This window comes from Nothobranchius furzeri, chromosome 16 (assembly GCF_043380555.1).
Source record: "Nothobranchius furzeri strain GRZ-AD chromosome 16, NfurGRZ-RIMD1, whole genome shotgun sequence".
Taxonomy (NCBI): Eukaryota; Metazoa; Chordata; class Actinopteri; order Cyprinodontiformes; family Nothobranchiidae; genus Nothobranchius; species Nothobranchius furzeri.
This window is the reverse complement of record NC_091756.1, coordinates 2,198,277-2,214,425: the sequence shown is the minus strand read 5'-3', so window position 1 is coordinate 2,214,425 and position 16,149 is coordinate 2,198,277. Positions and strand designations below refer to the sequence as shown.

Genomic DNA, 16,149 nt, shown 5'->3' with positions numbered 1-16,149 from the left:
AAATGCACGCCGGACACCCACTCATGCTCCCCATACACACCCTATTCACTCTGGTCCCGGTACTGCTGCACATGGGGTACAACCATCACCGGTTACCAGAGTTTGACCCTTTCTGCTGGGGTGCTGATGAGCAGGCACCCCCCCGCCCAACACTGAGCACAGCAACCCACCACCCCAGACCCCAACCAGACGGCCAGATCTCCCTCCTAGCCTCCAGCCCCAGGAAGCCAAGCGACAACAGAGGTGTGCTAAGACCCCTAGTCTCCCTCCGCCTGCTCCAATATAGTGTTGTGTGTTGATGAGGTGTATTCCATGGCTGTGGTGAGCGGGCAGTGCGGGCACCGCCCCACTTGCACCCACAGCCCTCGGTGTCTAAGTGCAGTTTAAATATGGAAGTGGGCACCGGCACTCGGGAGGAGGCTGAGAAATCCCCCTGCCAAGTGCCGTTGAATGTGCTCACTCCCAAGGCCCTAAGTGTGTGTTTGCGTGGAATTTCTTCGGTAGACGTGTATAAGGTGCAAATAAAATTGGGGGGCAGGTTGCCACAGGAATGCGGAAATGGAGTCCACCCCCCAAGGTCCTATGTGCATGTTTGTGGAGCAGGAGGTGAAAAATATGCGGGGATTGGCACCGGCACTCGGGATGAGGCTGCTGTTGAATGTGCTCACACAGAGAAGAGGCTGCCGAACACTGGTACCACTGGTCCCTCCGACCACCACCAGCAGGCAAGGGGGTTGAGTGTCTTGCCAAAGGACACAATGACAGTGACAAACTGAGCGGGGCTCGAGCCTGCAACCTTCTGATTATGGGGCGAGCACTTAACTCCTGTGGCACCGTCACTCCTAGCCCTACCTAGTCATGATTTTGTTACTAAGCAGGATGGAGATGCCTTTACATTGGAGTCGCTCTACTGTGTTTGTCTTGCCAAAAATGCCAGGAAAAACTCTTGTTAGCTTCTGGTTAGCATGTAGCTAATGTCCTGCTGATCTCCAACCGTGGAGCAAATGCTGATGTAAAAGGCCACAATGCCCGGCTACGATCCCAGCACTCTGCTCTGCTTGTCCTGGTCCATATTAGACCTCCACAGCCGACCAGCATGACTACAGCCTTGCACAAAGCCAGTCTGCTGTGCCGGTGGGATACCCCGGTCCTCGAAGCCCTTCTCAGCTTCTTGGGCTAGCTACGTAGCAACATTGGTTCATTTGTTCCAACTGTAACAGCCCCACTCTCAGCTCCACCTCTTTTCCCATTTTTGAATTGTCTGGGTGTGACGGGACGTGCGACATGGTCAAAATGGCAGTGGTGCCAAATATACCGTATTTTCCGGACTATAAGCCGCTACTTTTTCCCCACGCTTTGAACCATGCGGCTTTACTGAAGCTTTCCTTCACCTGCAGGGGGCGCTTTAGCAGAAAGTGAAACAGGTGGAAGTCAAAAGTGGAAATCGAAGTAAGTGCTCATTTAATTTAGCACATGCAAGCAGCCGGCACCACGAAGAATGTTTTTCAAATCCATACCCCCTCATCATGGTAACTACACGTGTGAGTTCATATGATGCCGCATTTGAGTTGAAGGCCATCGATCTGGCGGTAAAGGAGGGAAACAGCGCTGCCGCACGTAAGCTTGGCATGAATGAATCCAAGGTTCGGCGCTGGAGACGGCAGCGGGAAGAACTCGTTCAAGCCAGCTTCACCCGGGGATGATGACAGCAACACGGACAGCGACACTGACATCGCCACAGAAAAGGTACGTGACGAAGCTCTTCTGAGGCTGTTCAACTCAGACACTGACGAAGAGGACTTTAATGGCTTTAGTGTGCAAGAGGAAGATGAGAGCGAATGACTTCTTCTGGTAGGCAAGTGTGTTTTATTTACTAACCAGACATGTTTTGTGTGCAGTTGTTATTTTCTAATCATCCAGGGCTTATTAATGCTGAGTCAGCGCTGTTCTTTTCCTCTAAACATGCAGATTACCGGTAATAACGTGTCAGTGCTGTTTTTATTTTATAACCATCCAGAAACATGAATGCTATCAGTGCTGTTCTCTTTTCTACACTTGCAGGCACGTTCACCCAAACTTGACACAAAGGGAGAAAATTGTTTTTGCTGGAAATGAAGAAGACAGTTTAAGAATGAGATCCTTGGTGTTAAAATCAAGAAGTTTTACATTGTTTATTGGAAATCAGCAGCAACTAAATAAAAGGTAAAAGAAGACGCCTGTATAGTGAGACCAGTGAGTTACTGAATCCTGCTCCATGAACACGTGGTAATGTGTATTTACAGGTGATAGTGGGCGTTCATTTACACTAATGCTAGTCGGCCTTTACTCGTCCACTTAACTGTTTATTCTTCATTACTTCTAAAAAGTACTATTAAAAACTTTTATGGCAAACAGAACCAATTACCCCCTCATGACGCTGGATTTCTTAATCACTCCTATGCTCTACATGGTGGATGCACAAGGAGCTCAGTGTGTAGAAGGTGTAATACGTGTGTGTCGTATTTATCAGCCAACTCATTCTCAGTGACTCAGGAAACCATGGCTCCTCTGGCGCTCAACACCATCTCACCACATCAAGTCCACCTCACTGACTTAGAGCCATATCTAAATTTTCAGTTCTTATTGGTCGTGTTGAATTCCAAACCCTGCACCGCTCTTGTTCCTCTCCAGAGCAACGCAAAAGTTAAGGCAAGATGTATCAAACAGAAACCCGGGAGCCCTGCTGAGCCTCTGCAGGTGTCCGGAGTTGACCGGTGCAGCTGACGCGACGGCTCCAGGCCTGCTTCTGTCTCAGGCATCTTACTGGGGGGGTGCAGTTCCTTCTTTCCTGCTGGATCCTGGCTTCAGGTCTCTTTGGCACTTAGGCAGGCAGGCTCAGCTTCTTGCCTTTCAGCACTGAAACAGAATGGAGGTGAAACGTGAGACTGACAACATCCCAGACAGGTAAACTTCTCACACACGATGGAATCTGACAACATCTACGAAGAACAACGCAGGAACCGTTTCCTTCTCACTTTACAGATCAATTACAACCCTAACCCTAAGACTTGGTTGCTTTACAGTAATGATGAATCGTACTGTTTATTGTTGAAATGCATTATTTCATATCTTAAATACACCAAACAAATCTACTTGATGCTTTTATAATCAGTCATGTCACATTTCATTTTAGTAGATTAACAAATGTAACGTACCAAGTGGTCCATTTCTCACCATCTAACTGACCACAACATAACCTTCATTTGCAGACAGGACAACACCGTCTGTTTGGACACCCAAATCCAAATATGCCTCTGTCGTGGTTATTGCTCCTGCAAGAAGTTAGAACATTCTCACTCAACACCTCCTGCAAGTCGGCTGCATTTCTACTGTGAGGAAAAGGCGTCTTTAATTTTCAAATCAATTCAAGTTTATTTATAAAGCGCCAAATCACGACAAGAGTCGTCTTAAGCCACTTCACATAATAAACACTCCAATCTAGGTCAGTTCATTAAGCCAGTCAGAATAATGTTTCCTGTATAAATAGAGGCTGCATGAGTTAATTTCTTTTAAAGTCGACCGTCAAGTAATGAAAATCGAGTCGACTAGTTGTTGATGACGTCATACACCTGCAGCGGCTAAAACTGACGATGGGTAACCAAGCATTTTTTTTTTTACACACGGGGGGAGGGGGGGGGGTTCGCTGGAGTTTTTGACAGTTAAAATTGCGCCCACATTTTCAAAGTTAAACACATTTCTTTTAACAACGGTAGTTTCTGCTTCAGCCCTCTCCCCCCTCCCCCCGCGCAGCGGCCACAAACTCACTGATGCGCCTGCAGCCTCTCAGAGTTCCTGCTGCTCCAAACATTAAAATAATTATTTCATTTTCTGTTCCTCACTTCTGATTACCTTCAATGGTGTCTGTTTGTTGCAACCAGCAGGTACAAAACTAACTTGTTTTTATTTGTCTATTTTTCTGTCCTGCCTGTTTATTATCTTCCTGCATCTCCTCTCAATCCTAAAGAGAAACTGCTACCTGGGTTCATATATATTCACCTCATGAGTTACCTTTGAACTGCAGTTCTAAAAGATCTACCGACCGCTAAAACAGCGGAGTGCTCGCCGGCCACATCAGTTAGGTGCGTCACCGGAGGACAAGACAGGTGATGCGCCCCGATCCACAGCAGCGAAACGCATCAGGGACAAATAAAAGAATAAAAGACAGAAAACATAAAAGGAAATGAGCCGACATGAACGATCGCGTGTTAAATTAGTTTTTGAGGTGGCGACACCTGATTTGATAATGTTACTGTGGCCGTGCTCAGGACGCAGATGTCTGGAGCGCGTCAACAATCAGAGCTTTACATGCGCACGCTGGTTAAGGTTAGGATGGGGGTGAGGGGAAGGTTAAATTGCAAGAGGGTAAAGGTCACAATTTGGTTAAATGTCCGTTTTACGGCGGGTGTCAGTACCGACGCTCTGGCACAGCGCGTTGCCTCCCGACGCGCAGGAGCTTGTCACCTGCTGACAGCAGGCTGCTGTCTTTTCCGTGGACTGCATCTTGCAGGTCATTATCACGTGACAGCGACTAGTCGATGACAGGCATAACAAGTCACTACAGCCAAATTATTGATAAGTGTTGGTTCCCTAACTACCCTAAGTACCCATTTCCAGAGTCAAGCTGATACTAATGGTCCAGTAATATTAGTGATTCATATATTTATGGAACTTCATTCTTTGATGGATACCTTTCATATTTCATTGTCAGTTTATTGTGACCACTTACAAACATTAAACCAGACAACTGAACATCTTCATCGGAGTGAACGCTCCTCTTCATAAGCTGCGTCAGCCGTTACTGGATGAAGTGCTTCATCAACAATGAACAGACCGCTCACATTTTCTCTCTAATATCCGTTCTCCTTATGCTCCTGCTGCTGTCTCCTCCACCAGTATGAAACGAGGATTGGGACAATATTACATGTAACTTGTACCTTGTTTTGTAACTTGTAACATGTTTTGTAACTTGTAACATGTTTTGTAACTTGTACCTTGTTTTGTAACTTGTAACATGTTTTGTAACTTGTAACATGTTTTGTAACTTGTACCATGTTTTGTAACTTGTAACATGTTTTGTAACTTGTAACATGTTTTGTAACTTGTAACATGTTTTGTAACTTGTAACATGTTTTGTGACTTGTAACATGTTTTGTGACTTGTAACATGTTTTGTAACTTGTAACATGTTTTGTGACTTGTAACATGTTTTGTGACTTGTAACATGTTTTGTAACTTGTAACATGTTTTGTAACTTGTAACATGTTTTGTAACTTGTAACATGTTTTGTGACTTGTACCTTGTTTTGTAACTTGTAACATGTTTTGTAACTTGTAACATGTTTTGTGACTTGTACCTTGTTTTGTAACTTGTAACATGTTTTGGAACTTGTACCTTGTTTTGTGACTTGTACCTTTCATTTTGTAACACGTAACATTCGGTACGTAACATGAAACTTTCATTTTGTAACTTGCAAAAAACAATCAATGTACAAGTTTGTTGCTTTATTTGAACCCAATGATCTCATTTCAGAAACGCTCCCGCCTGAACCAGGCGCAGCCGCTGAAGACTAAAGAGAATCCCGAACCTCCAATAGAGTGCTGGATGTTTACTTTATACTAGCTGATAACATCAGCAGGAGGCTGTGGGCCGATCTAGGAGCTAGCTGATGGATCACTTCCACTTCCTGTCCCTTGGGGACATTTTGACTTTTAATTTGTCCTTATGTCTTTGAGGAGGAGCAGATAAAGCTAAGAAAGACCATCCAACTCAAAGGTAAACCAACGTCTCCTCCCGACTGAAGATGAAGCCACCCCGGCTCCTGAAACGTCGTTTAGGGGCCGACACGGCAGCACGATATTCTCTTTGACTCTTCTCTCGTTCAGAGTTCTCAGCTCAGCTGATGACGTCTCTGAATAGTCGAACTGGATAATCTGTGAAACCCTGGCTGTCATGTAGAAAACCATCACCCCCCCTCCAAAGACTTTCTCATGGGATCTCCACCAATCACAGGCGACCCATTCTGGATTCAAAACAAGAGAATTTGGCTGAAGGGTGAGGGATTTTCGTGTCTGGACACGCAGCTCAATGAACCGCCAATGATGCAACTGGTTAAAGATGCACGAGGAACCACAACCAAGGCTTCAACGCGAGTCCAGGGATTTCTCACCACTGCCCAACCACCAGAGGAAAAAACCTGTAGAAACTAGGGATGCACGATCCGGTTTCTTGCTGCCGATCACCGATATCAAAGAATGTTGATCACCGATACCGATCACGTGGATTGGCCAGAAATTTTCTACAACATTATAATGAGTGCTACAAACTACATAATCTGGGAATAAAGGAAATGTAACCTAATCTAAAATGGTCTGTATTAGGGTTGTCACGGTGTGAAAATTTAACCTCACGGTTATTGTGACCAAAATTACCACGGTTTTCGGTATTATCGCGGTATTTTTTTTAAACGTGCTACATTTTCACACAACTACATAAACCCTGTATGTCAGGAAATATTGTCCTCAGTTTGTGTCTAAATTTTGCCTAAAATGTGTTATTTTGTAATTATGTTGTTTATTTGTTTACATTTTCCCCCTTTAGTCTTTAAAATACCAATATTTGCCCATAACTTCTTATTTTATGTCTGTTTGATGTCATCGTTTTAAAATATTAGACCAGATGACACTCAGTACTCAAGTAGCCTTCTAATCAGATACTTTTTTACCCTTACTTGAGTAATAAACCCTATATCAGGAAAATATCGTCCTCGGTTTGTGTCCGTCCAGTGAGCTTTATAGATGTGGGAAAATGTCATCAGGCAGTAATCGTTGTTAAATTCATAATTATTCTCGGAGAGAGACCAACTCTTATCTGCCCCTGGGAGCCCCATAATGCATAGCGTCATTTCAACATGGCGGTGTCCGTGACACGGTTTATATGCAGGTAGCGGCGCTGCGGCTGCTTTATATAGCGACTCGTTGCATTCTCCCTCAACCCAAATCCTCGGATCACGCATTTTAGCTAAAGCGCTAACGTTAGCTTGCCTTGCGTTGACTGTAGAGTTGTGGGTGATGGTCACGCAGATGTGTCATGAGATCTGAAGCGTTGCTGCCTTTCACAGACACTTTTTCTGCACGTGCTGCAAACAGGATAGCCGTCTTCTATCAACTGTCCCTCGGCATTCTTCAAATATCTAAAAGATGCCCGTACTTCCCACTTTGTCTTCTATGAGGGATAATAAATGTCCTCCTGAGCGCTGCCGTCTCCTCCTTTGGCCATTATTTCAGCTTTAGCTTCAAGAAAGTTTTGGTTGTAAACAACAAAGTGCGCATGTGCCGCCGGCAACTTCAGCAGATGATACGGTGGCTGGTAAGGGTCACCGCGCCTACACCGCAGCCACGGTAACCCACAGAGATAATATAGTTTTTTTAAAAAACAAGACGGTTATTATTATTGTCAACTTTTTTACCGGGGTTTACCGCTACACCGGTTACCGTGACAACCCTACCTGATCGGTCTGCTTTGATCTATTTTGAAAACTCCGATCAAAACCGATAGGGGCGCTATCGGCCGATTGGGATCAAATGCCGATCCATCGGTGCATCCCTAGTAGAAACATGAACATGGTTCCCACGAGCAGCGCTGCGGGGCTGGTACGTGGGCTTCCAGAGTGCCTCACCTTTTGTTACATACAAGTAGAAGAAGTCGCAGTAGAGAATGGTCTGAACCACTCCTGCCACAATGGCGATCATATCAAAGAAGCCCTCAAAGTAGAACCTCCATATCCAGTTGATGAGGTAGAGCGCTCTGTAGAGTCCCAGGAAGAACAGGTAGTGGGTGGTGATGGTCTCGGCCTCGCCCGTTTTACTGATCATAAACAGCTGGGGGAGAATAGCCACCGACTCCAGATAGATGGAAAATGTCCACAGGATCTGGGGAACAGAGCGATGCTTAGAGACCAACTACCAGAACAACCAAACTCCTAAAGAGAAGGCAGGTTAATCCTGACATTAAGCTTCTGACCTCCAAGGGAGAGAAGTCATGGTTAACCAGGAAGGCCAGCCCCCCCACAGGGACGATGAGGAACTCCACTCTGAAGGTGTCGTGGTTCCCGTCGTACGTGGCCTTGAGCTTCATGTAGATAAGGTACACGGTGGCGTACGAGCATCCGATGTAGATGACCTAAAACCCAGAAGTAGGTCTGTCAGTTCAACACAAACAGCACGACACCAGGATGAGGACAAACGAGCCCGGCGCCGTGCCGGCCTTCAGCAAACAGGCGTGGGAGTTTGGTGGACTTGGACTGGATGGGAACACAAGGATTCACCTTCATGGTGGTGTTGTAGAGGGAGATGAAGGACGTGAGCAGGTCCAGGTATCGAGTGGTGAACACCAAGGCAAACAGAACCTGACTCTTTCCAGAAATACCTGTCAGGAAACAACAGAGCATCAAGCGGACAGAAGAGGTTCCTCTCGGGAGTCACAGGATGAAACATGCTCGTGAGATCTTTACCCGCAATGTTCACAGCAGAGCTGCCCGCCTGCTTCACCCCTGCAGAGGTCTGGACCTCACTCACCTGACATGCAGCCCAATCAATGGCTACAATTCTGCCGTTTTCCTTGGTACTGGTGGTTCATCCCTGGTTGACTGGTTACTTCCAGTCTAGCAGGCGCTGACGATGCTCTGGCTGGTGGAGCCGAGACATCTGGGACCCACTCCTACAACTGCAGCTTTCACATTCTGGGACTAATCTGAGGGTAGAAGATCTGAGCTGCTGCTGGAGTGGAATGAGCCTCCCAGATCTCGTTACCGCTCAGAGGTACGGCTGGTTTCTCGTCATGTCACAATACTAATGGTTACTCATCCCTGACCCTGTGCAGGGGCACGGAGCGGAGCGGCAAATAAAGATGATTGTCTTTAGAAGTTTTACTTGGTTTTCGTGCATCGCTGATCGCTGGGTAGAGGTTCTGATGAGCGTTAAGTATAAAACTACGGATCCCTGCAGGAATAAGGTGCAGCACATGTGGAGTGGGACATCATGGATGCCACCTTCTCTGGGTCCACTTGGAAGACGTTTCTGTCTGACTCCCCGAACAGTAAACGTTTTCGTGATTTATTTCAAGTGAACTGTGTGTGTGTGTGTGTGTTTGCGTGTGTGTTGTAAAGTCAGTCTACAGTGTGATAAAATACAACAAGAATTATTACAAGTTCACATTTGACGTGTTTCAGGTTCTTTTATGAAATAAACAGAAACGGGTTTGTTGCTAAACAAGAAAGTATGGTTGTTATGGCAACGAAGTCAAATTTTCTTCAAAAAACTCCTCAAGATCTGGCTGTAAACACAAAACCTGCAGCGAGGGAAAACTGCTTCCGCTTACACGAAATAGCCAATCGTAGGAGAGGCCTTCCAGCCAATCAGAGGCGAGAAAGGCGGGACCTTCCTTGGACGTTCTAGGATTAGAAATAACGCTCCCCACAAAAACGAAAATGAACGCAAGTCAACGGGGCTAAAAACGCTAGTTTCTAATTCCGCTTGTTGCGTGCCATGGATTTCACATATGATGTCCGTGACTTTTGAAGAAGCATTTTGACACCAAGAACGCGCTTATTTTCGAACGGGGGGGAACGATATTTTAGGTGTTGTGTGAAAATAAGTCCAGAACTACAAAAGCGCTTCACGAAAGTGACGTCATCGAACCAGACACGGAGAACACTGAGGGAAAAGGGGCAAAGCGGGTCAGAAGGTAGCGTTTAGCCCCGTTGACTTGCATCGTCTTGTCGTTCTTCCGGGGAAGGCTCCCTATGCTAACACCTGGGTTAGCAGGTTCGCTGTCTCGTTGCCGAACCCGTCCCTGTCCGTCCCACAGGACCGGAAAACGGCAGGTGTGAACTTCAGTCCCAGCGAACCTCTACTCACCGGCACAAGACCTGCTTTTCCATATCTTTAGCAGCAAAATGATAATAGCTGCAAGGTGGGACAGATCTCCGGTTAGCCTGAATATGTTCATGTTGTAGGAAGCGCCTTCCCCGGCGAGTCGGTCCTCTGTTACTCCTGAATACCCGAACTGTCCGGTTCCAGCCTCAGATGACGGAAAATGGCGAGTAAAGAGCGACGTGGCTGACGTTACGGAGTCCAACGCAAACGTGACACGCTCGAGTCTGGACCAATCAGCGTATCGGGATAGGTAAACGCTCGAGTCTGGACCAATCAGCGTATCGGAATTTATTTGCACGAATACAAACATAAGGAACGGCTTCCTGCTTTAAAAATAAAACAAACGTTCCAGAAGTACAGAAAACATTTACTAAGTTATTTCCAGAATCTGCCAGTCATATCAGATAATCTAGTATTTGTATTAAACTTGTATAAGTTTAATACAAATACTTGTATTAATATTTAGGAATGGACCTAATTATTTGTATACGCATTAGTAGTAAACACAGCATCTTACTTAAGTATATTACTTTTAGATTTGAATAAACTATGTGTGGCTTTGCATATTTTATTTGGGCTGAACTTCTCAGCATATTCGAGCTTCATTAAGGTTTACCCTTCCTGATTCCTGGAGCATCACCAGTGCTGCTTCCCTTGTTTTTATAAGTGTTCAGCAGATAAAAGTTACAGTTCCTCTTTGCTGTTTTCAGGGCAGCAGAACACCCTTGACAGGAGGGCGGACATGTTGGAGGTGTAATTAAAGGTGTTGGCACCCTTTCAGTCACGAATCCTTGTTCATTGGTTGATGACTAATAATAGGGTGGTGCTTTCATGATTTGGTTTAAGATTTTTGATTTGCTCAACTTGAAAAGCACAGTGGCCCAGCACCACCATCAATCCGACCGAACTGTGGACTTCCAGAACCCGACCCAACCTCTTCAGACTCGGCTCTCTCAGCTAGTGACTGGATACGTTTGGTGTTAGAGGTAACTCTAATTATTTTAAACAAAACGTTTAGTGAGCCAGATAGACAGTGATCCATGTGGCAGTGATGTGCATCTGGTTCATCTGGAAAAGAAAAACCTGTCGGCTTCTTCTGTTTCTACTGACAGGGAACCATCAGAGCAATGGTGTGGAGATGTCCTGCACATGATCCGGTGGACATGGCAGTCCGCTGGAGGCTGCACAGGTTCCAGGTCGCATCCCCTCTGGACTCTGTGTGAAAGAGGCTTTAGAGTCATTCATGTTCCTGATGTAAACCAACAGTCGGGCCGAGTCTCTTTTAGTTGAATGGAAAAATGAAAGTCAAGGAACAAATGAAGAATTTTAGTTGTGAATTAGGAAATGTCACTTTAAATGCAGCTGTGTGATATTATGTCCTTTTTCCAATGAGTGGATGGGTTGAACAGCTTTTTCCAGCTGCACAGTTCAGGATTTTCCCCTCAACTTTTTACTACCTGCGTTGTGGTTCCTAGCGTACCGAGACTGCCAGACCTCCTCCAGAAGAAGAAGAAACAATCTTTTTTTTTAGCGCCTCTCAACATAAAAATCACAAAAACAACACTTTTAAAATATAAAAAATTGTTTAGAAAATGATTAAAAATATGTCTAAAATAAGAAAAAATAGACAATTGTGATTAAAAAATGTAAAGAAAAAGAGTGAACAGGAAAGAGGAAACTGTCACAGATGAACGTGCCTGGCCCCGTCTGCAGGTGGATCACTGACTTCCTGACAAACGGGAAGCAACAAGTTAGGCTGGGGAAGAAAGTCTCGGACCTGCGGACCATCCGGTTCCCCTCAGGGCTGTTTCCCCCCCCTTCGATCTTCTCCTTGTACACCAACAGCTGCACCTCCAACCACGACTGTCAAGCTTATCAAGTTTGCAGACGACACCACCGTCACTGGACTCCTCTCCTGGTGCAGCCACAACCACCTGGTGCTAAACACCAAATTTATGCGTCTGCCTAATACTGTTTTAACTATTATTGCACTGTTTCTGTAAATCCTAAAAACTTGGTTTCACATCTCAAACATCACCGCGTGGGTCTCCTACATGATATGTTTAACTGGACATTTTATCATAATAATCAATGATTTACAGGAAAATCATGAAGGTTAATAAGACTGCCCAAACTTTTACATCCCACTAGTTCAACAGCTGGCTGTACCTGTGTGGAAATGGAATATTTACACACACACACACACACACCCTGGAAACTCTAAATTGGCTCAGAGGTGCGTGATGGACTGGTGTAACCTTGCCTCTCCTGCAGTGACCCTGGATTTGGGCTCCAGCTCCCCGTGATACTGAACAAGTCAAAGGGTAAAATGGGAAGCGAGGGAAAAGTCCCTCTTCAGCCAACAGGAAGCTCTATGAAAGCGTTACTGTTTTGGATGATGTCATAACCAGTGTGGCCAGTTACCTGTGAGACTGTGGAGAGCCGGTCATCTGGTCTTCCAGTAACAAACATTCATAACTCACATTTCCAAATCAGAATGGAGTTTTATTGCCAGGTAGGGGGGAGTCTCACGTTACTTGGAGTTTGCTTTGGTGGAATGGTGCAAACATTGAAAAATAGATGAAAAAGATGACAAATAATAGATGTAAAGCGACTGCTGTATGGTTATAACGGTTATTTGGTGTTCAGAAGTCCTACAGCCAGGGGCGGTTCTAGACCAAATTTTCCAGGGGGGCCACAGTGGGGCCAGTATTTTTTCATGGGGGCGCAAGAAAAAAAATCATAATTAAAGACAATGAACAAGTAAACTATTACAGTGAATGCAGTAATGGTTTACTTGTGAAAGTAAAACTGGCATGTTTTTATGGTACTCAGATAACAATTCTGAATGCTTCACCGCAACATGTGACTTGAGTAAAAAAATAATTCTAGTTGATTATTATAGTTTGTGACTTTATTTGAAGATTATATGAACTGTACATATGAAAAATAAACATTCAAACAAATAAAATATCTGCACAATACAATTTGCTTTTTGTAGTCAACACACACACACACACACACACGTAAGCATAATCACTTCACCAATTGTTTTGATAAACTCACGATTTTCTTTAACCTTTTACTGTGTTCCTTGTCGAGTATATTAGCCAATGTTGTATTAGCTTCCACAGCCCTCTGGTAGTCCCTCCACGCTGTCATTGAATCCTTATGCCTTTAAGACTTTGCATGTACTGAAAACCCCTCCTCTCTCAGTTGCTTTTTTCCAGTTCCTAAATCCACATGGTGAGTCAAACACACTTCCTGCACTATTTGGCAGAGCTAAAATGTCTGCATGCATGACAATAAGTAGAGTCCATAGTAACAGAATATTCAACCCAAGGATGACTTTCATACCAGCTTGGCTGAAAGCTGTGTCTTCTGTCTCCTATTAATGTCACTGGAAATGTCCTCAAATGATGCTGAGTAGGTGGGTCATCCTTACACTTGCTGATATCTGAAAAAAATAAATGTTAGCATGAGGATAAAAGTCATAATTAGTTAATTCAGAGTCTTATTTTATCTATTTATTAAATATAAACAACAGAAATGTTGGTCCAGAGTCAGCATGCCTCAAATGCATTTTACACACAATATGAGCTGCAAACACAGAGGGCTTGTTCAACACCCACAAACCTGACGGTAGTGCACACGGTGCACATGACAGAAGATGTCCCTCTTTTTGTTCCTCACTCTCTCCCTCACAGCCTACATCTTCCTCCTCCTCACTCTCAGGGTGGACAGCCTCTGACCTCTCTGGTTCCTCTCCAACCAACTCCTCCTTCTCTCTTTCATCCTCTCTGTCTACGCTGTTCTTTATCAACAGCGGTAAAAAAAGGACAAAACGTCCCGCTGATGCTTCCAGTCAGTGCTGCGAGAGTCATAGATAAATGAATACTGTGATCTAATCTCAACGTGTCTAAGGCTTGAAATGCAGCAACTTCATGTTTATTTTACAGTTAATGTTACAAAGGAAAAACAAATCAGTGTTAACTGTGGATAGACTCAGTTAGGAACTTAAAAGTAAACGACCGAAACGCGCGACCACGATCAAAACACTGATGTCAGGAAAATAAACTGCATTGCTTACCTTCGTCTCTTAGCGTCTTTCCGTTTGGCGTCCTCAAGAACTTCTTCGGGTCCCATTTAAACTATTTTTAATCTTTTATTCAAAAATCCACCGGGTAAACAGTTCTGTCCACAGAGTGTGCTGCGCTCTAAAGGCTCCGTGTGAAACGCTGCAGCGCATTAGTTCCCGTCTCCGAGGCAGCGCGCGAAAAAAAAAATCCGATCTCTTCAGCACAGGGGCCACAACAGGGGCCAGGGCCGGTTCTACAGGGGCCCAGGCCCCTGTGGGCCCCTGTTTAAAACCGCCATTGCCTACAGCTGAGGGGAAGAAGCTGTTTTAGTGGTGCGAGGTTCTGGGCCTGCCTGATGATGGACATCTCCTGACTTCATGGGTGATGGTGGTACCAAGAAAGCAGTGAGAGTCCATAGTTGAGATGGGGGTTTCCTTCAGGGTTAATGGAGCCGACACCCTCTTGAAGTCCACAATCATCTCCACTGTCTTCTGGGCGCTCAGCTCCAGGTTGTTGTGGCTGCACCAGGATGCCAGTGGTTCCACCTCCCTCCAGTAGACAGACTCGTCCCCGTCTGAGAGGAGACTAATGAGGGTGGTGTCATCTGCAAATACGTCTCACACACTGGTGGCTGGAGGGCCACAGGTCATCGAGTCCGATGGAGAGAGGTGACCTGGGAGAAGGGATGTGTGGGGGCATCATGGTTGGCTGGTGGTGGGAACCATTCAACACAAAAATGATTCAATTAGCCATGACACTGTGAGCATGAAGATTAATGGTCCCTGGATGAACTTTAATGCATAAACATGAGGTTGAGCAAAGCACTGAACACGTCAAAGGTCAAAACACATTTATTTGTTTTCTTTGTGCATTCAAAGCATCTTCTGACATGAAGGTAAAAACCTGAGAAAACAAGGTAACATGTTCAGAACCCCATATGTCACAGAAGAGTCGGGCTCTGATAGCCAGGTGAAGGTGAGAGAGCCCAGCGGCTAACCGATAGTTAGCATGAGGCATACCACTGCTGATGGTGAGGGATGTTTTTGGTCTGAAGTGGTAAGAACCTATCAGAGGGTGGTCCAGCCAGGAGCATCCAACGTTGTCTGATGAAAGACTAGTCTGTGCTCCAACTGAAGAGCTGTTGCTCTAACATTTATACAGCATAACCGGATCCAGGTGTGCTCCATTGGAAGGGTGTCAGAACATAGACATCGGGGTACTGAGCCTATCTCTACCATCGGAACAAGCCTGTCAGCTCAAGACTTCCCAGCAGGTAGGCCTATGACACAAAAACAGGGCGGGGCTTCGGACTGCTGCACGTGTTAGGGTTCTGACCCTCCCTACACTTTAGGGATGGTTCCCCTTCTTAGAGCTGGTACTTCCAACAGGAAAACACACACCACTGGGTTGAGAAACACAAAACAGAGTCTTGAGAGTTACTTTTAAATGTCAGTCACACGAACATTTCTGCTAAACAAGTTTGATTCCAAGTCCAGCTCCCAGGACCGAGAACCTGCTGCTGATAAGTACCAGATACAGCTGAGGAGTCAAGTCCAAACAGGTCCACGATCAAACCTACAGCTCACCTGTAAAGATCTGACCTGGAGTTTCCATCCCATAATTACAGCTGTTAGATAATAACAGCCAACACGGCTAACATGCTTCAGAACCGGCTCAGGAGCCCATCCAAGTACATGACGACGTGTTGAAAGAGATGACCAACAGTTCACGATTCATTTAGCACAAGAATCTGAGCTGTTACAGAATCATCACACACTGCCGGCCCGCAGAAAAAGTCTCCACCTGGATTTACCTGAGCAGACAGGTGGGAGCCTCCTATTGGATAACTGCTGCCGGGCCATTATCTTTTAGCTGCAGCAACTCATTTACCCAACTGGTGCAACGAGCCGCTTCTCGTCTCCTAAACAACCACGTGGAAAGACACATCTGGTGGAAACCAATGGTTCCCAACCACCGGCATGCGTCCCCCTAGTGGTCTGTGAGCACATTACAGGGGTACGCAGAACAACGAATGTTATTTCTGACTTTACATTTTTCACTTCAAATTATGTAAAGTTTTGTGTTTTCATCACATTTAGC

At 45.3% G+C, this 16,149-nt stretch overlaps 1 protein-coding gene and 2 long non-coding RNA genes across 4 annotated transcripts; 1 reads left to right on the top strand and 2 right to left on the bottom strand.

The window, feature by feature from the left end:
* Positions 1-2,146: 2,146 nt before the first annotated feature.
* Positions 2,147-10,163, bottom strand: kdelr2b (KDEL endoplasmic reticulum protein retention receptor 2b). Of its 2 annotated transcripts, XM_015941461.3 has the most exons (6): positions 9,953-10,163; positions 8,362-8,462; positions 8,058-8,216; positions 7,714-7,966; positions 3,195-3,311; positions 2,147-2,895 (listed from the first exon to the last, which is right to left on the bottom strand). In XM_015941461.3, the coding sequence occupies exons 1-5, from the start codon at positions 10,041-10,043 to the stop codon at positions 3,217-3,219; spliced, it is 699 nt and encodes a 232-aa protein (XP_015796947.1). In that variant the 5' UTR covers positions 10,044-10,163; the 3' UTR covers positions 2,147-2,895; positions 3,195-3,216. The 2 variants fall into 2 exon arrangements, with proteins under 2 accessions (XP_015796947.1, XP_015796948.1); XM_015941462.3 differs by lacking the exon at positions 3,195-3,311 and having other exon boundaries at positions 9,953-10,158.
* Positions 10,092-12,662, top strand: LOC139063465 (uncharacterized). Its single transcript, XR_011516809.1, has 3 exons — positions 10,092-10,220; positions 10,681-10,956; positions 11,083-12,662. It is a non-coding gene; the product is annotated as an uncharacterized lncRNA (long non-coding RNA).
* A 204-nt stretch (positions 12,663-12,866) lies between these two features.
* Positions 12,867-14,052, bottom strand: LOC139063464 (uncharacterized). Its single transcript, XR_011516808.1, has 2 exons — positions 13,607-14,052; positions 12,867-13,427 (listed from the first exon to the last, which is right to left on the bottom strand). It is a non-coding gene; the product is annotated as an uncharacterized lncRNA (long non-coding RNA).
* Between the last annotated feature and the right edge of the window lie 2,097 nt (positions 14,053-16,149).